General features: G+C 45.8%; 2 protein-coding genes and 4 pseudogenes across 9 annotated transcripts in view; 5 read left to right on the forward strand and 1 right to left on the reverse strand.

Annotated features, from left to right (window-relative positions):
- LOC110493834 (RNA-binding protein 39) overlaps positions 1-4,002 on the reverse strand; it is a 29,386-nt gene extending 25,384 nt beyond the window's left edge. For 2 of the 8 annotated variants that reach the window (XM_021568343.2, XM_021568339.2), the window contains exons 1-5: positions 3,607-3,992; positions 3,081-3,140; positions 2,650-2,713; positions 509-558; positions 213-398 (exon numbers count right to left, since the gene is read on the reverse strand). In XM_021568343.2, the coding sequence (XP_021424018.1) occupies positions 213-398; positions 509-558; positions 2,650-2,682 (269 nt within the window). In that variant the 5' untranslated portion in view covers positions 2,683-2,713; positions 3,081-3,140; positions 3,607-3,992. Of the gene's footprint in view, positions 1-212; positions 399-508; positions 559-2,649; positions 2,714-3,080; positions 3,141-3,606 lie in introns of all 8 variants that reach the window. The other 6 variants (XR_002469195.2, XM_021568336.2, XM_021568342.2 and 3 more) reach the window with 4 other exon arrangements.
- An 83-nt stretch (positions 4,003-4,085) lies between these two features.
- On the forward strand, positions 4,086-14,308 carry LOC118940459 (annotated as a pseudogene).
- Positions 7,817-7,936, forward strand: LOC118940518 (annotated as a pseudogene).
- Positions 14,309-14,717: 409 nt separating the features above from the next.
- LOC110493832 lies at positions 14,718-15,092 on the forward strand (annotated as a pseudogene).
- Positions 15,093-16,603: 1,511 nt separating this feature from the next.
- On the forward strand, positions 16,604-17,251 carry LOC118940144 (histone H1-like). The gene has a single exon (XM_036948407.1). It carries the CDS (start codon positions 16,604-16,606, stop codon positions 17,225-17,227), a length of 624 nt encoding a protein of 207 aa, XP_036804302.1. The 3' UTR covers positions 17,228-17,251.
- A 467-nt stretch (positions 17,252-17,718) lies between these two features.
- On the forward strand, positions 17,719-18,330 carry LOC118940451 (annotated as a pseudogene).
- Positions 18,331-25,479: the final 7,149 nt, after the last annotated feature.

Consider the following 25,479-nt stretch of genomic DNA (forward strand, 5'->3'; position numbering starts at 1 on the left):
GCACTTGCCTTTCTAAACACTTCACTTGAACAAAACCCTTTAACCTGAAAGCCTAAACGTTCCTCATCTTTTCTCAACTACTGATAAAAAGCAATGCCTTAATTGTCCATTTGAACTGGAGCTGAATGCGAAAGAGACGCTCACATTTTCCTATACAGACTGGAGTGATGCAGACTCAAGGGAGATGCTGACACCAGATGAGGCATACATACAAGGTAGTCTTGTGGTCCCTGTAGCGGCCGCTGCGCTCCCTGCTCCGGGTGCGGCTCCGGCGCCTCTCCTTGCTGCGGCTCCGCTTTCGCTCGCGGCTGCGGCTCCTCTTGTGGTCATGGCTCTTCTTGCGATCACGGCTCTTGCTTCTCTTCCGGTCTTTGCTTCGGCTCCTGCTCTTCTTTTTCCTGCAGAAAGAGAATTACTCAATGTAAGGCAGTTAAGGAGAGACCAATAAACAATAATAAATACATAGAATAAATACATTTGGGTGAGTTTGCATGCATGTTTCACTTACTTCTTGCTGCGCTCCTCATGGCCATTGGGACTACTGGGCTTGATCTCATCCTAAGCAGGGCCAACAGAAGAACAGCATAAGGACGAAGAGGCAACATTTCAAGTTGTCAGGATCAAGGTGTGTGGGAACAAGAGAAAATATAGTTTAAAAATAGTATTCATACAAAAGTTAACATAGGGACAGATCTACAGTTAAGTTATTTTAATGAGTGTCTATCAGCCCCCTATCATAAATGTTGATTACTCATTTTGCATAAAAATCAATGAGTACTATGAGTACTAATACATAACCTACATCTCAGGTGCATTTGTCTTCAGCAGCCCCATCAGGATCATTACCAAGGCTATTCTTTGCCTAACATGCTGACCACACCGCTCAGGTTGCGTGCACGAGCGTTGCAAAATAAATGTACATATTCAATCATTGTGGCCAGGTGCTAAAATAGAAACAGGTTCTATTTGTGATGCTCAACACGCTGCAAGTCCAGCTTCTCCCATCTCCTCATTGGTTTTTAAGAGCATATACCCACGTCCCAAGTCCTCATTGGTGTTTAGGAGCATATACCCACATGGGTGATTGAAAGATTAACTAACGTCCACACGCCAGCCGGTTGTAATAATGCACCGTAAAGCTGGTTGCAAACGCCATATTAAGCCGAAAGATAAAATAAAAAGCCAGAGGAAGGAGAGATCTTATCTGTGGATTAATTGTCTGAGTAGAGGACCTTGTGCATTTCAGGTAAAACAACCCAATGTTTATATCCCAGGACAAATTAGCTAGCAACAGCAAGCTAGCTAAATTGCCATAGATGTTCAATGCTTTTTGACCTGTTCCAAAATGAATATGATTGGTTCAGTTTGTTTTGATATTTCAACCTGCGTGTCCTGATCGTGTTTGGTGTGGAGGTACAAAATCACATGCATGTGTCCGGTTTGGTCAGCATGTAAGACCAATGTGCCCATGCTAGCAGCGAGACAGATCGATTTCCAGTGGGGGGGATGCCATTCTAGTGATCTCCACCCAGTTTAATTTTGTGGACTGTAAGAGCTCGCCCTGAAGCAAACAGGGATTCACACTGCTTAGCAATATTGACTACCAAGGAAAGCTATGATTAAATTATAAGATGAGGTACACAAAATTCCTTAGTTGGTGCTGTAGCCAGCAGCATAGAAGAGTTCCATGTTTCCTACAGTTTGTACTTAGTTCTATCAAATTTAGCCTTTACATAAAACAGTGACAAATATAATGGACTTATGGGGAAATAAACATTTGTGAATGAGCATGCAAAAATAATTACATTCTGGTCAACCATGGAGAAAACCTGTTTAACACAAAATAGCGTTATGTAAAATAACTTGGTGAAAGCAGCATAATAACAAAATCCACACATTCTCTCTCACTAGAATGAAAGAGTGAACATTGTGAACGGACCTGCTTCCTCTACTTAACCACACACCTCATTTACTGAAGGACATACAATCATGTATTTCAATAATGTGTCAGCTTACCAAACCTTCATCATTACAGAGGCAGACCAAGTCAACCATGTGGAACAACCACAACATGCATACAAATAATTTAATACCGTCTCCCATGGTATGTCTTTTAAATTAAAGGAACTGTCTTCTCAACCAGGCCCAGTCAGCATTTGTGTTTTTCCTAATCAACCGGACTAACGTTCTGCAATCTGTCACAAAGCAGCATAATGGCTATATGTGAGGTGAAACAGTCAGAAGAGTTGAACTAACATTACAATTGTCTGTAATTTAGGCTAAAATAGGGAATCTATTCTGAACACCTCACATACCGCCCTGGATTCTACTTTGTGACAAACTCCTCAGACATGTGACAAGAATGGTTTGACAGCTGTCAAATTCTTGGGTTACCACCCACATGAGCATAAGATTCACCCAAATGAAAGGTATAGCGCATTAGCAATGGGTTTCGCATAGCCCATGCACAAAGTGTTAACCCAGTTGATAAAATATAGGAGAATGCCAATTGGGCCTGATCAAGAACCCAGTTCCTAAATTAAATGTTATTTTGCATCCACTGCATTCGCCTTGTAGACTGGCCATTCGATGACCACAATTATGTTACCAAGGGGACCACAGTACAGCAATACATTGGGCAATTACTACCTTCATTTTTTGACAGATCACACTGGAATTCATGGAAGTAGAGGTGAGATATCGTTAGGCAAGTCTACAAAAAGAGATAGATGGGCGTTTATTCATAGTCTCAAAAGGAACTGCAGCATCACATCAGAAACACAGAATAAGCTACTAGAAATATAGGGTCTGGGGCAAAGTGGTGACATAGGCCACCACAGTACTTACAATAAGGTGCATTAAAATCACAAACGTATTGCCTGGGCCTGTCTGACATTTGACACTGACAAAAATATTTTTTGAAACAGCAAAATACTAAAATATTTTATTCCAGCGTTCATCGTGGGGTCATTTGGAAAACGCCCCTGGAGTTAAAAGGAATGGTTTTGTTGCGATATGGACACAGTATTTACAATACAGTGCATTACAAACCACAAACAATACCTTAGGCCAAAACCCACCTTTCTATACGGAGCCTCAAGCATTGCTTCTATATCAAAGTCATCAGCCATGATGGAGCACTAAAGGGGAAGATAGACATAATGTGAACACATCATTAACGTTAGCTACAACACGTCATACGAGAACCGTGTATATCCACACCGGTGATGCAAGAGTTTTTTTTGCATTAATTGTACCACAACCTGCTAACTAGCCAACACATGCTTGTTAACGGAATGTTAGTTAACAGGTAAGCTTCAGTTCCCCCCGCTAAATATGAGCGGTCTGTGTGTCTACCGTACCGGCTTGTCCATATTAGATGATTGGTTAGGTAACATGTTCACTTGACCACGTTAGCTAGCACATAGATGAACACCGGAGGTAGCGAGCCAACTAACGCTAGCTATCGAACGTTACCTAGCTAGCTATGGCCACACACGCAGTAGCAAGCTAGCTAAGCAACTATAATGTTATGCAAGAAAACTAGCTGGCTAGCAATTACTATACAACGTATTAAGAAAGAAAATGTTCAGGTATTAAATGTACCTGAAAAATGTGTTGTTTCTTCTCAAACAAGACGGACTCCTGAGGGTGTCTTGTTGCCACAAACTAGCTAACAGGATAGCTAACGTTAGCTAGTAGGCCTCTAGTTGTTTTCCTTCCGCGTTGCTAATAGCAAACAAACAATAGCTACATGTAACTTCAAATGTGGGTTTTGATACCCCAAAGCAGTAGAAACTGTGTAAACAGACAATTTAAATAACCTTGATGTGCTGAGAAAAATGTACGCGAGTTCGAAAATACTGTTGCTGCGTCTTGTTCCCCGCGCTCATCTAATGGCGCATGCTGTAAAGAATCCGTGGTCGCGTTCCAGGCTCACTATATTCAAAGATTGTCTATTCTAATGAAAAGATATTCGAGTGACCACTTTAACAATGGAAATACATGTCCTCATAGATGGAAGGCAGGCGGGAGGAGGCGAGGTCAGGTGGCACCATTCTAGCCAATGAGAGGGCAGATACGTGTGTGAACAATAGGCCATATACAAACTGTGTTTCACGTAGGTTTACCTGGCGGGACGTTTTGATAAACGTGTAAATCTCTCTAGGTAGGACAAGGTGACTTTTATCAACATATTCGCCTGTATTTACTCCCGAAAAATGAAACGCTAGTTAGCTGCTAATGTGGCTATCATAAAGAGTTACAAATGCTATGATCTGGACGAGACTGCCGAACCGAGGCAAAGGTAAGAATTTTTATTTTATTTTATTTTATTTCACCTTTATTTAACCAGGTAGGCTAGTAGAGAACACGTTCTCATTTTCAACTGCGACCTGGCCAAGATAAAGCATAGCAGTGTGAACAGACAACAACACAGAGTTACACATGGAGTAAACAATTAACAAGTCAATAACACAGTAGAAAAAAAAGAGAGTCTATATACATTGTGTGCAAAAGGCATGAGGAGGTAGGCGAATAATTACAATTTTGCAGATTAACACTGGAGTGATAAATGATCAGATGGTCATGTACAGGTAGAGATATTGGTGTGCAAAAGAGCAGAAAAGTAAATAAATATAAACAGTATGGGGAAGAGGTAGGTAAAATTGGGTGGGCTATTTACCGATAGACTATGTACAGCTGCAGCGATTGGTTAGCTGCTCAGATAGCAGATGTTTGAAGTTGGTGAGGGAGATAAGTCTCCAACTTCAGCTATTTTTGCAATTCGTTCCAGTCACAGGCAGCAGAGAACTGGAACGAAAGGCTGCCAAATGAGGTGTTGACTTTAGGGATAATCAGTGAGATACACCTGCTGGAGCGCGTGCTATGGGTGAGTGTTGCCATCGTGACCAGTGAACTGAGATAAGGCGGAGCTTTACCTAGCATGGACTTGTAGATAACCTGGAGCCAGTGGGTCTGGCGACGAATATGTAGCGAGGGCCAGCCGACTAGAGCATAAAGGTCACAGTGGTGGGTGGTATAAGGTGCTTTAGTAACAAAACGAATGGCACTGTGATAAACTGCATCCAGTTTGCTGAGTAGAGTATTGGAAGCCATTTTGTAGATGACATCGCCGAAGTCGAGGATCGGTAGGATAGTCAGTTTTACTAAGGTAAGTTTGGCGGCGTGAGTGAAGGAGGCTTTGTTGCGGAATAGAAAGCCGACTCTAGATTTGATTTTAGATTGGGGATGTTTGATATGAGTCTGGAAGGAGAGTTTACAGTCTAGCCAGACACCTATGTACTTATAGATGTCCACATATTCTAGGTCGGAACCATCCAGGGTGGTGATGCTAGTCGGGCGTGCGGGTGCAGGCAGCGAACGGTTGAAAAGCATGCATTTGCTTTTACTAGCGTTTAAGAGCAGTTGGAGGCCACGGAAGGAGTGTTGTATGACATTGAAGCTCGTTTGGAGGTTAGATAGCACAGTGTCCAAGGACGGGCCGGAAGTATACAGAATGGTGTCATCTGCGTAGATGTGGATCAGGGAATCGCCCGCAGCAAGAGCAACATCATTGATATATACAGAGAAAAGAGTCAGCCTGAGAATTGAACCCTGTGGCACCCCCATAGAGACTGCCAGAGGACCGGACAGCATGCCCTCCGATTTGACACACTGAACTCTGTCTGCAAAGTAGTTGGTGAACCAGGCAAGGCAGTCATCAGAAAAACTGAGGCTACTGAGTCTGCCGATAAGAATATGGTGATTGACAGAGTCGAAAGCCTTGGCAAGGTCGATGAAGACGGCTGCACAGTACTGTCTTTTATCGATGGCGGTTATGATATCGTTTAGTACCTTGAGCGTGGCTGAGGTGCACCCGTGACCGGCTCGGAAACCAGATTGCACAGCGGCGAAGGTACGGTGGGATTCTAGATGGTCAGTGACCTGTTTGTTGACTTGGCTTTCGAAGACCTTAGATAGGCAGGGCAGGATGGATATAGGTCTGTAACAGTTTGGGTCCAGGGTGTCTCCCCCTTTGAAGAGGGGGATGACTGCGGCAGCTTTCCAATCACTGGATATATTATCTAATATTTGCTAAATATAGTCATCAATGAATTGGCGTAAATATGTATTTAAATGGACAATTATGTACACTAGTGCAAGTTTTAAATTGACACAATGCCTGTTAGTAAAGGACGTGCAGGAGCTTGCAAGGATTTGTAGTTTTGCATAATGTCGACGTTGATGCTATGGGTATTATGACACCTCCAATGTGGAGCGCTGTATGGGAGACTCCTGGGAATACCAGCTGCTGTAAACTTTCTGCCCAGTAGATAGTACTGTTGTAAACTTTGTATTATTTAGAACGGTGAGAATATGGTTTTATTAAATAGAGCGTTTATGGTCAATTTGGTCACTGTCTTTAAAGGTGGTTCTGATAAATGTGTTGGTCAGATTCATTTTCCTTCTAATTTTTTAGAGCTGGAATCTTTATGTGAAGTTCTCAGTATTCCAGGGAAATAATCTTCAGGCTATATACCAAAAGATTAAGGAATACATGGTGGTTTGTAGTCTGTTTCAATGGGCATTTTAAATGTAATAGCTATTCTAGTCCATCTACGTTTTTGAGTTACATACATAAACTTTAAATAGTCTGTCAATAGCTTATGGCCCATACCAGCCCATATTTGCCAGGATCGGGCCTGGTTAGTACTTTGATGGGAGGACACCTGGGAATACCAGGTGCTTTAAACTTTTTTGCCCAGTAGTTACTGTTGTAAACGCTCTTCTATTTATAACATTAATAATATAAAGGCCATTTTAAAATGGAATGGCTATTCTAGCCTCCCGACTATTTTGGTGTACACAAACTTGAAATAGTCTATCCAACTCTATTTTCATACCTTACCAGGCTGAATACCCCAGAAGCTTTTGCCTGGTCTTTTTTTTATACCTTTATTTAACTAGGCAAGTCAGTTGAGAACAAATTCTTACTTACAATGACAGCCTACCGGGGAACAGTGCCTTGTTCAGGGGCAGAATGACAGCTCAGGGATTTGATCCAGCAACCTTTCAGTTACTGGCCCAACACTAACCACTAGGCTACCTGCCACCCCTGGTCACTGCTGTGATAGGAGACCACCTGGGAATAACAAGTGCTGTTAGCTTTTGGCCAGCAGAGTGTACGTTGTAAACACTCTTTTATTTATAACAGTAATAATATAAAGTGCATTTTCAAATTTAGTGGCTATTCTAGTTTTTAACTTTAAATCGTCTATCCAACTCTTGTTCTGTAGCTTACATGGTGGTAACAATGTCAAACTCTGTTATGCACATGTGCTGTATAAGCCTTAAGCTGGTACATTTCCATTGTATGTTTGTTTCATGTAAAAATAATCTAGTATTTTTCCTGTCTTGTCTGTGTCACTTGGTCACGCGGCCAAAGACAAATAGCCTCGGAGAGTGACCACAGTTTTTGAATCCATCCTGTTCTTTTTGTATCTTTCAAGCGCACAGCTGTGTGGAGATATGAAGAGAACAGAGGCTAACTTGAGCAGCAATGACAATTCTATCAACAAAAAGGAGTAACAAAACTGGCATTATCACTTGTTTACACTAAGTTCCCATCATGATCTCACACACCTGCTAAACTGCAACATAGACAAAGGTTATAAAAGCTGAGACCCAACTCTTGTTCGTTGGGCTCTTAACACTGCACCTTTTGAGTGATTTATTAACTGTTCCAGAATTGCAATTATTATAATAAATGCTTGTTGTTTGAAGAGTCTACACTCTCTCTTCATTTCTGGTTAGAATTCACAACCCATACCAGCCGGAATTCGCCTGATATCGTCTGATCTCTGAAGCTAAGCAGGCTCGGGCCTGGTTAGTACTTGGATTGGAGACCACCTGGGAACACCAGGTGCTGTAAGCTTCTTGCCCAGTACTGTTGTGAATGCGCTTTTATTTATAACAGTAATAATATAAAGGCCATTTTAAAATGGAATTATTATTCTAGTCTTTCGACTATTTCGGTGTACATTAACTCTAAATAGTCTATCCAAATCTCATTCTATAGCTTACGGCCATACCAGCCTGAATACGCCTGATGTAATCTGATCTCGGAAGCTGAGCAGGCTTGCATATTGTTAGTACTTGGATGAGAGACCGCCTGGGAATAACCAGTGCTGTGAGGCGACCGGGAGACCCATGAGGTGGTGCACAATTGAACCAGCGTTTTCTGGGTTAGGGGAGGGTCTGGCCAGCCGGGATGTCCTTGTCCCATTGCGTTTTTGTGACTCCTATGGCGCGTCGGGCGCATGCACGCTGACACGGTTGCCGGTTAACCTCTTAGAGCTCTAGGGGCGCTATTTCATTTTTGGATAAAAAACGTTCCCGTTTTAAGCGCGATATTTTGTCACGAAAAGATGCTCGACTATGCATATTCTTGACAGTTTTGGAAAGAAAACACTCTGAAGTTTCAGAATCTGCAAAGATTTTGTCTGTAAGTGCCCCAGAACTCATTCTACAGGCGAAACCAAGATGATGCATCACCCAGGAATTAGCAGAATTTCTGAAGCTCTGTTTTCCATTCTCTCCTTATATGGCTGTGATTGCGCAAGGAATGAGCCTACACTTTCTGTCGTTCGCCCAAGGTCTTAGCAGCATTGTGACGTATTTGTAGGCATATCATTGGAAGATTGGCCATAAGAGACTACATTTTCCAGAGGTCCGCCCGGTGTCCTTTGTCTAAATTTGTGCGTAATCTTCAGGTGCAGGCATTTTCTCCTGGGATTCAGGAGAGAAAGCATGTTTCCAAGAACGATGTATCAATGAAGAGATATGTGAAAAACACCTTGAGGATTGATTCTAAACAACGTTTGCCATGTTTTCAGTCGATATTATGGAGTTAATTTGGAAAAAAGTTTGCGTTTTGAGGACTGAATTTATGGATTTTTTTTGGTAGCCAAATGTGATGTATAAAACGGAGCTATTTCTAATACACAAGGAATCTTTTTGGAAAAACTGAGCATCTGCTATCTAACTGAGAGTATCCTCATTGAAAACATCAGAAGTTCTTCAAAGGTAAATGATTTTATTTGAAGGCTTTTATGTTTTTGTTAATGTTGCGTGCTGGATGCTAACGCTAATGCTAACGCTAAATGCTAACGCGAAATGCTAACTCTAGCTAGCTACTTTTACACAAATGATTGTTTTCCTATGGTTGAGAAGCATATTTTGAAAATCTGAGATGACAGTGTTGTTAACAAAAGGCTAAGCTTGAGAGCTAGCATATTTATTTCATTTCATTTGCGATTTTCATGAATAGTTAACGTTGCGTTATGGTAATGAGCTTGAGTCTGTATTCACGAACCCGGATCCGGGATGGGGAGATCAGAAAGGTTAAACAGTGTTTCCTCAAACACATTGGTGGGGCTGGCTTCCGGGTTAAGGGAGCAGTGTCTCAAGAAGCAGTGTGGCTTGGCAGGATTGTGGTTCAGAGGACGCATGGCTCTCGACCTTCCCAATCGGGAGTTGCTGCGATGGGACAAGACTGTAACTACCAATCGTCTGATCTCGGAAGCTAAACAGGCTTGCGTCTGGTTAGTATTTGGATGAGAGACCTCCTTGGAATAACAAGTGCTGTAAGCTTTTGTCCAGTAGAGTGTACTGTTTTAAAAGCTATTTTATTTATAACATTAATAATATTAAGGCCATTTTGAAATGACTACAATTAGTCTTTCAACTATTTCGGTGTACAGTAACTTTAAATACTCACTTTATGGCCATACCAGCCTGAATACTCCCCTTTTTGGAGTTTCAGGAAGTGGATAAGCAGCAGGTGGCTGAGCGTTCAAGAGAGAGAAGGATACCGCTTTCTTTAGGTTTATTTGATTCTTAAGTTTGAAAGTTTGTGTGTGAATGTAGTTTATTTTTTTTTAAACAATTGTGTTATTATCCCTCAACAGCTGTTTGGGGGATCCTGCGTATATATTTAAAAAAAAATACAGAATTGAAAAAAATAAGATATGAGAAAGTACTGACGGTGAATGTGGAAATGATTGGGGAAGAAAAAATAACAACGATGGAATTGCTGAGAGGAATAAAGGAAGTTTGTGGAACGATACTTGGATGTAGAACGAAAGATCAAAAGAAATTTGAAGTGAAAATGTCACATGTAAATGGAAAAGAAAGACTAGGTGATGGGCTAAAGATTTAAAAAACTGTCAAATCATCGCTAAAGAACTGGGGAACGACGAACTTCAAATCAAATTTTAATAGTAACATACGTTACTATAGTAACATACATATATGGTTAGCAGATGTTAATGCGAGTGTAGCAAAATGCTTATGCTTCTAGTTCAGACCATGCAGTAATATCTAACAAGTAATCTAACCTAACAATTTCACAACAACTACCTTATACACACACGTGTAAAGGAATGAATAAGAATATGTACATAAAAATATATGAATGAGCAATGGAAACTTGTGGTGTCCTTTTTGAACTTAACCGCATGCATTACGAATGGTGAGATATATAAAAAAATGCTAAAAAGTGAAGGTGACCACTCCGATCAAGAGGAGGATGTGGCCAAGAACCGACATTGTAGACGGGATGCGATTTTGCAATGTGAAGGTAATGGGACAATGTGCAATCATTGCTGTATTCCACAAAATGTATCACTGTCGAGGGATTTTAATATGTCCATGTGGTCCATGTGTAACGGATGTGAAACGGCTAACGGATAGCGTTTCAATCAGTGACGTCATTTGCTCTGAGACCTTGAAGTAGTAGTTCCCCTTGCTCTGCAAGAGCTGCGGCTTTTGTGGAGCGATGGGTAACGACGCTTCGTGGGTGTCAGTTGTTGATGTGTGCAGAAGGTCCCTGGTTCGCGCCCGGGTATGGGCGAGGGGATGGTCTAAAATTATACTGTTACACATGACATCAAGTGAAGGAATGTAGGCTTTGTATTCAGCCGGGGCACATTCTTAAGGAATGTCCGGAATTCCCATGCCATAAATGTAGTGAACAAGGGCACTATGCCAGAGAATGTTTGAACGTAGGTAATGTGTGCAGACCAAAATATAGATGAAGCTCTAATAAGGAAAAAGAAAGTGATCACTTACTTTTGCAAACAATGGACCTCACTTCTGAGGACGATTAGGGGAGTATGCCTATGGAGAGAGAAGACTAGAGTGACATGGAGATTGTTTTGCAGCTACAGGTGACTCCAGAGACAGTGGCAGATACGCTTGGAGAGTCTGTGATGTTTTCTGGCAAAAGACGAGACGCAGTGTTAGTCTCTGCTGCTGATAAGGTGGAACAGCAGCACATGGTGGGTGAATTAGATACATAGGTAGAGCTGGTGCAAGGTACTTCTTAGGTGCCTGAGCCAGTCTGAAGCGTGTGTGAAAGGTACGCTAAAGAGAGAGCTGGGTCACTGTTAAATGCTTTCCAGCTGCTCGCCCCAAAAAATCTAAATCCGGAGGCTGATGATTAAATAGATAGTGAGGATCCTCAATTGTATGCAAAGAATAAGAGGTCGTTGTTGAAAGCTAGAGATATGATGGGATTTGGAAAAAATAAAAAGTGGGTTTCAAAATTACTTGTCATCATAACTTTATCTCATGTCAGTCAATCCCCAGATAATAGTTAAGACTGTTTGCTGTCCAGTCATTACCACACCTAGGAAGTCTCTATGATAAACTCCTGTGAGATCAATATTGTACAAAATGTTCAATCAAACTGAAGTGAGCTTGTTTATACTCTGATTATACTTCTGCACACAATAAGGATTACAGTCACATCCCTAAACGGTAACAGTTTGAGAAACAAAAACAGATTTGAGCAAGTTTTAGTGTCCGTTAAAGAAGACATGTTTTGTTTTCAAGAGATCAATTGGACGGACTCCAAAATACAGGAGATCAAGAGTAAATGGTCTGATGACATTTTTTGTAGTCAAGGAAGCGACAAAATGTGTGGTGTGGCTATTTAAACCAAAATCGATGTGGTTCAAAATGTGAAACAAATACATGCTGATAATCATGGCAGACTTATTGTAATTGAATTTGAAGTTCAAAATGTTATTTTTCGTTTAATTCATGTTTATGCTTCGAACATTGAATCTGAAAGGAGGGAAATGTTTCACAACTTAAAGAACTGTATACAGGTAGCTGACTTTAATGTGAGGTGAGCTACGAACGGACGTGACATTTGGTATAAGCCTAAGCCTTTTCGTAAGCTTAACCTATTTCTTCTAACCTGCTATGACAAAGTGCTTTGATGACACTAGCTGCATCCCAGCTAGTTGAACGCTTGTCAGTCGTTCTCCTAAAAGGCAACCTCTGTTGCTCGATGTACTAAACCGAGGGCCGGCAGCCACTAAGTACACGTAAGAGACAATTATGGCAACAATAAGTTGTAAGATGATACCTAGTCACATCTGAGATGTGAATCAACTGCACCGATTGGTCAATCGCCAGTATGTGCCCTTGGGCCTCATTTGTCCCCTTTGAAATTACCTGTTGAGATCATTCGATGCAACATCTGAGGCTATCTGGCCTATAAAGGATCCACCTCATACCACTATTTCCATAATATAAGGCTATGTTATTGGTTTTTGAAAAAAGTACCATACAATATGTGCACATCCCTATCACCTCTGTACGCATAGGAAAATGATCCCTTTATTGTGTGTGTGTGTGTGTGTGTTGGGTGGGTGTCTGAGGAATGTTTTACTGCGTTTCAGCTTGCAGAGGTATCACCACTCTTCCCATGGCCACCTGGATCCTGTCTAGGGAAGAAAAAGAAGAATGATGTTATTACATGGCCTTCAAGAGCTACATGACTGCTGAGGTGACATTATGGACCCCTTAGGATTTGTGGCATTCCTTGTGTATTTGTTTCCCGTTTGTGCCACTTCGTTTCTCCTTTGTACTTGTGACACTATTTGAGGTTTTAACGCCTATCTCTATTAGGTGTGACTGGCAACTGCAGTGGGTTGAATCCTACTAGTTCAGTGTTTCCCAACTCCAGGCAGGGGTAGAGTAGCCATTTTTGTTGTAGCCCTGGAGAGGCACAGCTGATTGAAAGAGTTGAATCAGGTGCAACAACAACAACAAGAAGAACAACACCAATCAATGTGAAGAGTGGGACATCACAGTTGGGCCTTGTGTTCAACATAGCTCAGTATTTGAGTGTGTTTCCCGCGCATGCAAGTAGCTTTGATTTCTTCTTCCTCCATAGTTCCCTAGAACGAACGCCCTCCCCTTTGCAGCAGAAGTTAGGCAAAAGTGTGCGCTTTCTGTGCCACTGGCTTCAATCAGGTCCACCAAACGCAGATAATAAGAGCACCAAGCACCGAAAATTACGTCATTAATTCACTTGAACTCAGCTAGCGAACACACGATGTCTGGAAGAGGTAAAGGCGGCAAGGGACTCGGAAAAGGAGGCGCCAAGCGTCACCGTAAGGTTCTCCGCGATAACATCCAGGGAATCACCAAGCCCGCCATTCGCAGTCTGGCTCGCCGTGGCGGCGTGAAGCGTATCTCCGGGCTGATCAACGAGGAGACCCGCGGTGTCCTGAAGGTGTTCCTTCACCTACACCGAGCACGCCAAGAGGAAGACCGTTACGGCCATGGACGCTCTGAAACGCCAGGGACGGTGCGTCCCTGTACGGTTTCGGCGGTTAAACGCACTCTTCTCGGAACGTCAACATCCCGACTTGAACCCAAAGGCTCTTTTAAGAGTGTTATATAAATATTCATACACATAGCTCATATATTATACAGCGCTAAGCTAAACCGCCTGACTCAAGTCATCTTACGTACCCTTGCTAAAACAGGAACTAGCTCACACAGTCAGCAATAAAACTACCCCCCTAACACTATCCCCTCAGCTTTGTTGCCTCCCGACCCCAGGAAACAAAGACACTCCATCGCATGAACACATACACCCACCCATAAAAACTGCCCCTCTACCTCACGAACCCCTGACACAAACATCTCCTAGTATAAACACATCTCACCCCCCCTACTGGTCGGGTGCCAAGAGCAAAGGACTTTGCTGTGCACCAATGGGGCCCGCTCTGGCTAGAGCAAGGCCCGCCTCCAACCCTTTGTGACCAGTCAGAAGACCAAAACGACAAGACTCCACCTACTTTATTTTATGTATAAAAATGAATGTAACCGTTGTATAAGGCCTCTTTTTCACCTGACTCCTTGCTGAGTTATATGAACTAGATCCGTGCACGTAAAACTGCGGGACAAGATATCTTTGACTCATTAAAACTGTCTTTTGTTACAACTGAAATCCACTCTGTCCAGCGTCCGTGATTTGGTCTCAACTCTCCAGTATTTAAACACTAACGTACAGTCGTATTACGAGACACCCGAAATAAAGGCACCACGGCTGGGAAATCCCCACCAAGTCCAAAAAGGGGGGCCTTATGTCTGGCCATTGTAGGACTTTTTTTGAAACACACCATTCCCCACCAGTGACAGAGCATAGGCTATGGAAAAAGGGGGACAGGTCTTTGTTAGGGAAGCAAGCCTCTGAGTGGAAGGCTCTTATGCGCGCTCAGCTCCACTGGGCAAATGGCAGGGGCGCCTATGAGAAAGCAGGGCTGTGTCCACGGCCGGAGAATTAGCTTAGCTTCGTCTTCATAAGAGGGAAAGGGCTCTCCGCCCCCTCATTCGTTTGTGAGAAGCAACGAGACATCAGCATCATGCCCGAGACAGCAAAGTCCGCGCCCAAGAAGGGCTCCAAGAAAGCCGTCACCAAGACCGCAGGGAAAGGCGGCAAGAAACGCTGTGTACAAAGTCCTGAAGCAGGTCCACCCCGATACCGGCATCTCCTCCAAGGCCATGGGAATCATGAACTCGTTCGTGAACGACATCTTCGAGCGTATCGCCGGAGAGTCGTCTCGCCTGGCCCACTACAACAAGCGTTCCACCATCACCTCCAGGGAGATCCAGACCGCAGTGCGCCTGCTGCTCCCCGGAGAGCTGTCCAAGCACGCAGTGTCCGAGGGCACCAAGGCCGTTACTAAGTACATCAGCTCCAAGTAAACAGCCCATTTGGAGTGCTGTAGTAACCCAAAGGCTCTTTTTTTTTTTTTTTTTTTTTTTTTATTTTAGCCCTTTTTCTCCCCAATTTCGTGGTATCCAATTGTTGTAGTAGCTACTATCTTGTCTCATCGCTACAACTCCCGTACGGGCTCGGGAGAGACGAAGGTTGAAAGTCATGCGTCCTCCGATACACAACCACAACCAAGCCGCACTGCTTCTTAACACAGCACGCATCCAACCCGGAAGCCAGCCGCACTAATGCGCCGGAGGAAACACCGTGCACCTGGCCACCTTGGTTAGCGCACACTGCGCCCAGCCCGCCACAGGAGTCGCTGGTGCGCGATGAGACAAGGACACCCCTACCGACCAAGCCCTCCCTAACCCGGGCGACGCTAGGCCAATTGTGCGTCGCCCCATGGACTTCCCGGTCGCGGCCGGTTACGACAGAGCCTGGGCGCGAACAGCTGCAGTACAGCACCCTTAACCACTGCGCCACCCGGGAGGCCCCAAAGGCTCTTTTAAGAGCTACCCACCCTGTCATTGAAAAAAGCTAATCCATGTGTGTGTGTGGATAGCGCCGGCCGCACAGCCAGACACCAAGACCCACAGACACAAAGACCGTCACGAGTGAGTCACGCTGCGGAGTCAAGCGAGGAAGGACTGCGAGAAGGGCACAAGCCTATCTCTCTCTGCCTGCTCAACTACTTTGGCCCTCACCTCATCTGGATGACACGCTTTTGAAAGAGACACAGAGAGAGAGAGACTACCTAGCAGAAGAAAAAACACAAGGAAACACACACTGTGCACAAAGAGCAGGCTCCAAATCCAACTAAAGGACTAATAAAACATCACACACACACACAGTGCAAGTAAGCATGTCGTTGGACAGTGTATTATTTTGTTTGCCTCCTGGACACATGACGAATACAACGTGAAACTAGTCTCAGCCAGGCCTCACAAGTGCATGTGTTTTAAGGTCCCCAAAAGAGCTCTCCTTTAAAACACCAAGGAGCACATCAGGGGACGCCAAACCATTTGATTCCCTTGCCAGACATCTCGGCTCACTCCACAATCAATGGTGCTCGCAATCGGATGCACTTTTAGGCCATTTAGGAGACAAATAGCACAGGAAAAGCAGTGCGCACCGCTCCACCCGACAGTCGAACGGTGAGGTTTTGAGCGAGTCGCAGCAAAATGCACGGGGCTCCTGCAGCCCACATGACTTTATTCTGAACGGACACAAGTCTGCTCGCTGGGCCGTTCGCTTTTGGGCCAAAAACACGGCTCCGTCGGTGACTTTTGGCCCGAAATTGGCGACCAGAAAACACAAGTGAAAGAGCATTTGGCCAGCCCGGAGAAGCCGAGCTGGGTGGCTTGAGTCTACATGGTTCTCATGTCACGTTTAAGGCCAGCCCCCTGCACGGTGTGGAGCTTCAATAGCGCAAAGCAGCGTCTACAGCAAAGTACTCCTCCTCACAGACTACCGTAGTGTTGTAAGTGTGTGTGTTTACCGGACCGAACGACAGACATGGCAGAAGTCTCACCAGCACCCGCCGCCGCCGCGCCGGCCAAGGCACCCAAGAAGAAGGCAGCAGCCAAGCCCAAGAAAGCGGGACCCAGCGTAGGCGAGCTCATCGTCAAGGCGGTGTCCGCCTCCAAGGAGAAGAGCGGTGTGTCCCTGGCCGCTCACAAGAAGTCTCTGGCGGCAGGCGGCTACGACGTGGAGAAGATCAACTCCCGTGTCAAGATCGCCGTCAAGCGCCTCGTCACCAAGGGCACCCTGGTCCAGACCAAGGGCACCGGTGCCTCCGGCTCCTTCAAGCTCAACAAGAAGGCCGTCGAGGCAAAGAAGCCCGCCAAGAAAGCCGCAGCCCCCAAAGCTAAGAAGGTGGCCGCCAAGAAGCCCGCCGCCGCCAAGAAGCCCAAGAAGGTAGCAGCCAAGAAGGCCGTGGCCGCAAAGAAGTCCCCCAAGAAGGCCAAGAAGCCCGCTACACCCAAAAAGGCCGCCAAGAGCCCAAAGAAGGTGAAGAAGCCCGCCGCAGCGGCCAAGAAAGCGGCCAAGAGCCCCAAGAAGGCTACCAAGGCAGCGAAGCCCAAAGCCGCCAAGCCCAAGGCGGCCAAGGCCAAGAAGGCAGCCCCCAAGAAGAAGTAAAGCGATTACAAACAGTGTTCTTTCTACTCGACACATGTTGTTACCACAAAAGGCTCTTTTAAGAGCCACCCACCTCTTTCCATAAAAGCGCATGTCATTCCATGTACGTCCTACCTCCCTACCCGTGGTGCAAAAGAAATGAAATGAATGCCTTTTACGCACCACATTTTGGAGTGGCTAAATGGCTTTACATTTGTCACTCAAGAGTGCAGCACCCTCACCAGTCAACATTGTTGTGATGTGTTAGAATTCGCATGTCACATTGATCCTGATAATAAGAAGCATACATACTATAGTGGGTTGGACAGCAGCCATTTGTATTATGAGCCACTCTCGAATTGATTGATACATGTTTCAGTGATTTGAGTTGTCACTTTGGCGCTCCCGCCAACGTGAAAAAGTAACAAAAGTCGGAGGGAAACAGAGTAGCCTAGCCCTCATCACTCTGCTGCCTGCCTGCCTGCGGGCGGGTGGGTGGGGGAGCGGGCTTAGGGCTGACTGCCTGTCTGTCTGTCCCTCCCTCACTCCAATTGGATAAGGCCACACCGGTCCGGTGGCCAATCGATGGCTTTTGTGGCGAGGTATAAGTAAGACTCTCGAGGTGGCCAGCGGCTCATTCAGACTTTCTGTGACATACTGAAGCTACCAATATGAGCGGAAGAGGCAAAACCGGAGGCAAGGCCAGGGCGAAGGCAAAGACACGTTCATCCCGTGCCGGGCTCCAGTTCCCCGTGGGCCGTGTGCACAGGCTGCTGCGTAAAGGCAACTACGCCGAGCGTGTGGGCGCTGGCGCACCAGTGTACCTGGCCGCAGTGCTCGAGTACCTGACTGCTGAGATCCTGGAGTTGGCCGGAAACGCTGCCCGTGACAACAAGAAGACTCGTATCATCCATCCCCCGTCACCTGCAGCTGGCAGTCCGTAACGACGAGGAGCTGAACAAACTGCTTGGCGGCGTGACCATCGCTCAGGGTGGTGTTCTGCCCAACATCCAGGCAGTGCTGCTCCCCAAGAAGACTGAGAAGGCCGTCAAAGCCAAGTAAAATCGCTGGTGCGGCTGCAACTTGACTACTCAACCCCCAAAGGCTCTTTTAAGAGCCAACCACCTAGCTCAACAAAAGCGCAAAGTGTCCTTTCTATGCCTGGCCAATTATTTGGCGTGTTAGATACACACACATATAGACGGCACCGTGTCAAGTGCCCACATGAGGCCTAAATGAAGGATAACAACTAGTAGGCTAGAATGAGAGCATTATTGCGCGTAAAGTGTAACGTTGCTCGCGGCCCTAACAAAAGACCCAAGCGCGCCTCGGCGAGGGTGGGGGTTGCATTTTGGGGCGGCACGGAGAGGCCGAGCCTCCCGTCCAATGGGCGGCGGAGGAGGCCTCCGCAACGGGCCAATCAGGGCGGTGCGGAGATGGTGACCAATGAGCAGACGCCGCTGCCGGCTTTATAAACTTAGGCATTTTGAGGCTATACTCCGACTGTGAAAGAAGGAAGCTAGCTAGCGCCATGGCCAGAACCAAGCAAACCGCTTGCAAATCCACCGGTGGCAAAGCACCCAGGAAGCAGCTCGCCACCAAGGCTGCGCGCAAGAGCGCTCCGGCCACCGGCGGCGTGAAGAAGCCTCACCGTTACAGGCCCGGCACCGTGGCTCTTAGAGAGAGCCATCGTTACCAGAAGTCCACTGAGCTGCTGATCCGCAAACTGCCTTTCCAGCACCTGGTGCGAGAAATTGCCCAGGACTTTAAGACCGACCTGCGCTTCCAGAGTTCCGCAGTGATGGCCCTGCAGGAGGCAAGCGAGGCTTACCTGGTCGGCCTGTTCGAGGACACCAACCTGTGCGCCATCCACGCCAAGAGGGTGACCATCATGCCCAAGGACATCCAGCTGGCCCGTCGTATTCGCGGAGAGCGCGCATAAACGATGACCTGATCTCCAAAATCCCCCAAAGGCTCTTTTAAGAGCCACCTCCATATTTCAGTCAAAAAGGCACAATTGTTCCATTTGTACACGCCCCTTTCCCACCGTGTATGTTCCCTGTTCTCGAGTCACTACAGACCGTGGTTCGATTCCAGGCTGTATCACCACCGGCCGTGATTGTAAATAAGAGTTGGTTCTTAACTGACTTGAGTCGTTTCAATAACGCTCTCTATATGTGATTAGATGTATGCCTAGAGTAGAAGAGGGGAAAAATACACTAGCAGTAATGAGTGATAGTAATGATATAGGGCAAAAAGTGTCAAAAATGGTCACTATGTAGCTAAGAACAACTGACTTTGAAAGTGCCGCTGATGAGATGGGAAAAGTTTACCGTGGAGCACGGAGGCCATCTAGTGGTTAAACGCTGGTACTGTCAGCGTGTGAGCACGTCATAGTGGCTCCCTATTGGTATTTGATCTTCAGGCCAGCGTTTCCCAAACTCGGTCCTCGGGTCCCCAAGTGGGGCACGTTGTGTTTTTTCGATTCCAATTGCTCTTGGAATGTAACATGCTAGAGTCTGTCTGTATTCCTTTGTGAAAATGGCCATTCAATGATTTCTGGCCCATGTGACATTCCTCGATGGCCCCAAAAATCCATGTTTTGATCCGATCATTACAACGTTAGCTGTGTGCACCCCATAATTCATGCGACTGACTAAGCTATTGAAAGTAAAATGATATATCTCTGTCCGGCGCAAGTGAAAGGTGGTCGAAAAAAAGTAGAGTAGAGTCGTGTGTCTTTGGCGTGATTTGAAGTCGACTTCTGATGTGGGATTTAGTTCATTTTTCCAAGAAGATTTGCTGAGGAATCGAAACCCCTTGACCAAATGATACGACAAAGTAAAGGCCCTAAATACAGGCTGCCAGTTAAATGCAGCAATGACACGGCTAAAGTGTGTCATCTCAGGACAAAAGAGCAGGAATTGTCTGCTGTTGCATCTTCACTCATGAGACAGGTAATAGCGGAGCTCCGTGGTGCTGAAAAAGACAGCGCCCCTGGCCATTTGCCAAGGCCTATTTCCCGTTGGAGGGATTTTTGACATGCTATAGGCACAGTTCAGTACACCCCTCATCCTGTAATTGGTCCCAGAATCATCCACTTGATTCCCGACCACCAACCGATTGTCGGGGTGCATTGGTGTAAAATGTGGTCGTCGAGATCAAGTTCTATAGGCTACATGGGGTACTGGCATCTGTACCTTTTTTTTTTGAGCTACCTACACCAGTAGGGGAGCTTACAGATAAAGAGTGCACTAGGCTAGAGAGAAAAGTACCATTCCGTTTTTCATAAAGTAGGTCAATGTAACTTACTCTCTTTTGATACTTGAGAAACATAGATTCACATGACGTCCAAATCTGCAAGAGACAAAAGCAGCAGAAAATCAGCAGGTGAAGAAAAGGGTTAAGTGAATATGATTTAAGAGCAGTCAAATGAAGTAATAGTGACATAGATTGTAAGAAATGAAATGTACCATGTGAACATTGCATTGTGGCTTTAGAAGAGCATGTATTTGTAGATGAATGACAGATTAGCTTTGGTGACAAAGTAACTGTATAATTTGAGGTACTCTACATGAGCATGTGTTTGCCTATTTGATGATCTGTTGTAGTTAATGTTTGATTTTGAGCACATACTTGTTGTGACAATTGCATCAGGTTGAGGGAGAAATGGTCTGTGTGGCCATTGTGAGTGGCACTTCTGATCCAGCAGGTGGTGTTAAGATCCCTCCCTATGTGGCTTTGAATGATGAGCCAGTGTTGGCAAAATGACTTGTGGTCCAGCGGGTGGCGGTGAAATGCCTCCCTATCTATATGACTTGCCCTATTCCTTTGACATTGTTCACTTGATTGGAGATGATTCCGGTCTTCTTCATGAGCACTCCTGCATGTCTTCCTTCCTGTCTTGCCATGTGGGTTCCACGGAGGTGTGTGTTTTTGTTAGATATCACTGGGCACATTCCTAACGTGGAGGTGGTTTGCATAGCTCATGTCATGTGGATATATAAAGTATTGTATTGTAAGGTATGTTAGTCTACGGACGGTCTGACATTGCTCGTCCATATATTGATGTATTCCAATTGCATTTGGGTGTATTGTGTGGAATGTTGGAACATGGTTAGATCTTACTGTGCTGTTGGAGCTAGTAACACAAGCATTTCCCGACATCTGCTAAACAGGTGTATGTATATCTCTCTAGTCACCCCCAAAACCAATTCTTTCTTTGGCCGCCTCTCCTTCCAGTTCTCTGCTGCCAATGACTGGAACGAACTACAAAAATCTCTGAAACTGGAAACACTTATCTCCCTCACTAGCTTTAAGCACCAACTGTCAGAGCAGCTCACAGATTACTGCACCTGTACATAGCCCACTTATAATTTAGGCCAAACAACTACCTCTTTCCCTACTGTATTTAATGAATTTATTTATTTTGCTCCTTTGCACCCCATTATTTTTATTTCTACTTTGCACATGTCTTCCATTGCAAATGTACCATTCCAGTGTTTTACTTGCTATATTGTATTTACTTTGCCACCATGGGCTTTTTTTGCCTTTACCTCCCTTATCTCACCTCATTTGCTCACATCGTATATAGACTTGTTTATACTGTATTATTGACTGTATGTTTGTTTTACTCCATGTGTAAGTCTGTGTCGTTGTATGTGTCGAACTGCTTTGCTTAATCTTGGCCAGGTCGCAATTGTAAATGAGAACTTGTTCTCAACTTGCCTACCTGGTGAAATAAATAAAAATAAAAATTTAAAAAATGTGTCTATTTGATTAGGATTAGGACTTTTCCTCTATGTGTCGCACTTCCATTTCCACTTTATGTCCCCGTTAGGGAGCTGTCATTTATGCTGCAGGCTAATTACTACCAATGTCATTGTGGTCCAAGTTCAACTCCTAGCCTATAGGGTGTGGTAACAGGCCCTCTGTTATTTGTTGTTGTACTCTGCATGTGAAGTATCTGCACTGTAGCCTATAGAGGAACTAAGCCCTTGATAATAGGGGAACGCAAGCTGTTGAACACAAACTCCCAGTCCTATGATGTTGCTCTGTGAAGGAGGTTAGCTTTTCAGCATTCAATTCCTGGCAGCCTTCTTCGCCCTGGTTGATTTGTGAATGTGAGTGATTCGAGAATGTTTGGCTTGGGTATCCAAGGTGTTTGAGATTGTTGAGGACCAGTGTTCCGAGGGGCTGACTGTGACATCATAAAGCGGAATGTAGTTAGCGTGCTGTTTGAGGGATTCCAATTCAGTCCGTTGCGGCCTTCCAGGCAGTGCAGTTGTGCTTCAAGTGTGCTCTCTGTGTGATGACTTGTTGTGTCTACACGGAGTACAGCTACGAACGGACGTGACATTTGGGGTAAGCCTAAGCCTTTTCGTAACCTTAACCTATTTCTTCTAACTTGCTATGACAAAGTGCTTTGATGACACTAGCTGCATCCCAGCTAGTTGAACGCTTGTCAGTCATTCTCCTAAAAGGCAACCTCTGTTGCTCGATGTACTAAACCGAGGGCCGGCAGCCACTAAGTGCACGTAAGAGACAATTATGGCAACAATAAGTTGTAAGATGATACCTAGTCACATCTGAGATGTGAATCAACTGCACCGATTGGTCAATCGCCAGTATGTGCCCTTGGGCCTCATTTGTCCCCTTTGAAATGACCTGTTGAGATCATTCAATGCAACATCTGAGGCTCTAAGGCCTATAAAGGATCCACCTCATACCACTATTTCCGTAATATAAGGCTATGTTATTGTTTTTTGAAAAAAGTACCATACAATATTCTCTGTACGCATAGGAAAATGATCCCTTTATTGTGTGTGTGTTGGGTGGGTGTCTGAGGAATGTTTTACTGCGTTTCAGCTTGCAGAGGTATCACCACCCTTCCCATGGCCACCTGGATCCTGTCTAGGGAAGAAAAAGAAGAATGACGTTATTACATGGCCTTCAAGAGCTACATGACTGCTGAGGTGACATTACGGACCCCTTATAGGGTTTGTGGCATTCCTTGTGTATTTGTTTCCCGTATGTTGCACTTCGTTTCTCCTTTGTACTTGTGACACTATTTGAGGTTTTAACGCCTATCTCTATTAGGTGTGACTGGCAACTGCAGTGGGTTAAATCCTACTAGTTCAGTGTTTCCCAACTCCAGGCAGGGGTAGAGTAGCCATTTTTTGTGGTAGCCCTGGAGAGGCACAGCTGATTGAAAGAGTTGAATCAGGTGCAACAACAACAACAAGTAGAACAACACCAATCAATGTGAAGAGTGGGACATCACAGTTGGGCCTTGTGTTCAACATAGCTCAGTATTTGAGTGTGTTTCCCGCGCATGTAAGTAAGTAGCTTTGATTTCTTCTTCCTTCTTCCTTCCTGGAGTGCTGTAGTAACCCAAAGGCTCTTTTAAGAGCCACCCAACCTGTCAGTGAAAAAAGCAAATCCATATGTGTGTGTGTGTGTGGAGGACATGTCAAAAAGGGGGGAGAGGGAATAAATGATGCTGACATGAACAGGGTAGGAATGTGTGCATGGCAGTATAACACAGTGAGTGGGATTCCACTCGTGCTCCGATGTCTGGAGCCTGTGTAACAGTATAACTTTAGGCCGAACCAGGGACCCTCTGCACACATCATCAACAACAGTCTCAGAGCAAGTGACGTCACCGATTGAAACTAGCCGTTTCACATCCCTTAGAGAAGAAGAGGCTCCAAATCTCTCTCTCTCTAGGCCTATATCAGGGCGGACAAGCACATGGGGCGCCAGCCTCCATAGCGCCGGCCGCACAGCCAGACACCAAGACCCACAGACACAAAGACCGGCACGAGTGAGTCACGCTGCGGAGTCAAGCGAGGAAGGCCACAAGCCTATCTCTCTCTCTCTCTCTCTCTCTCTCTCTGACACGCTTTTGAAAGAGACACACAGACAGAGAGAGAGACTACCTAGCACAAGAAAACACACAGGCTCCAAATCCAACTAATAAACTCATGCTAATAAAACATCACACACACACACAGTGCAAGTAAGCATGTCGTTGGACAGTGTATTATTTCGTTTGCCTCCTGGACACATGACGAATACAACGTGAAACTAGTCTCAGCCAGGCCTCACAAGTGCATGTGTTTTAAGGTCCCCAAAAGAGCTCTCCTTTAAAACACCAAGGAGCACATCAGGGGACGCCAAACCATTTGATTCCCTTGCCAGACATCTCGGCTCACTCCACAATCAATGGTGCTCGCAATCGGATGCACTTTTAGGCCATTTAGGAGACAAATAGCACAGGAAAAGCAGTGCGCACCGCTCCACCCGACAGTCGAACGGTGAGGTTTTGAGCGAGTCGCAGCAAAATGCACGGGGCTTCTGCAGCCCACATGACTTTATTCTGAACGGACACAAGTCTGCTCGCTGGGCCGTTCGCTTTTGGGCCAAAAACACGGCTCCGTCGGTGACTTTTGGCCCGATATTGGCGACCAGAAAACACAAGTGAAAGAGCATTTGGCCAGCCCGGAGAAGCCGAGCTGGGTGGCTTGAGTCTACATGGTTCTCATGTCGCGTTTAAGGCCAGCCCCCTGCACGGTGTGGAGCTTCAATAGCGCAGAGCAGCGTCTACAGCAAAGTACTCCTCCTCACAGACTACCGTAGTGTTGTAAGTGTGTGTGTTTACCGGACCGAACGACAGACATGGCAGAAGTCGCACCAGCACCCGCCGCCGCCGCGCCGGCCAAGGCACCCAAGAAGAAGGCAGCAGCCAAGCCCAAGAAAGCGGGACCCAGCGTAGGCGAGGTCATCGTCAAGGCGGTGTCCGCCTCCAAGGAGAGGAGCGGCGTGTCCCTGGCCGCGTAGGCGAGGTCATCGTCAAGGCGGTGTCCGCCTCCAAGGAGAGGAGCGGCGTGTCCCTGGCCGCGCTCAAGAAGTCTCTGGCGGCAGGCGGCTACGACGTGGAGAAGAACAACTCCCGTGTCAAGATCGCCGTCAAGAGCCTCGTCACCAAGGGCACCCTGGTCCAGACCAAGGGCACCGGTGCTTCCGGCTCCTTCAAGCTCAACAAGAAGGCCGTCGAGGCAAAGAAGCCCGCCAAGAAAGCCGCAGCCCCCAAAGCTAAGAAGGTGGCCGCCAAGAAGCCCAAGAAGGTAGCAGCCAAGAAGGCCGTGGCCGCAAAGAAGTCCCCCAAGAAGGCCAAGAAGCCCGCTACACCCAAAAAGGCCGCCAAGAGCCCAAAGAAGGTGAAGAAGCCCGCCGCAGCGGCCAAGAAAGCGGCCAAGAGCCCCAAGAAG

Source organism: Oncorhynchus mykiss, chromosome 17 (genome assembly GCF_013265735.2).
Source record: "Oncorhynchus mykiss isolate Arlee chromosome 17, USDA_OmykA_1.1, whole genome shotgun sequence".
Taxonomy (NCBI): domain Eukaryota; kingdom Metazoa; phylum Chordata; class Actinopteri; order Salmoniformes; family Salmonidae; genus Oncorhynchus; species Oncorhynchus mykiss.

Excerpts from the sequence above, each read along its gene's own strand:
- LOC118940144 (XM_036948407.1), top strand. The coding sequence starts at position 16,604 with ATGGCAGAAGTCTCACCAGCACCCGCCGCCGCCGCGCCGGCCAAGGCA.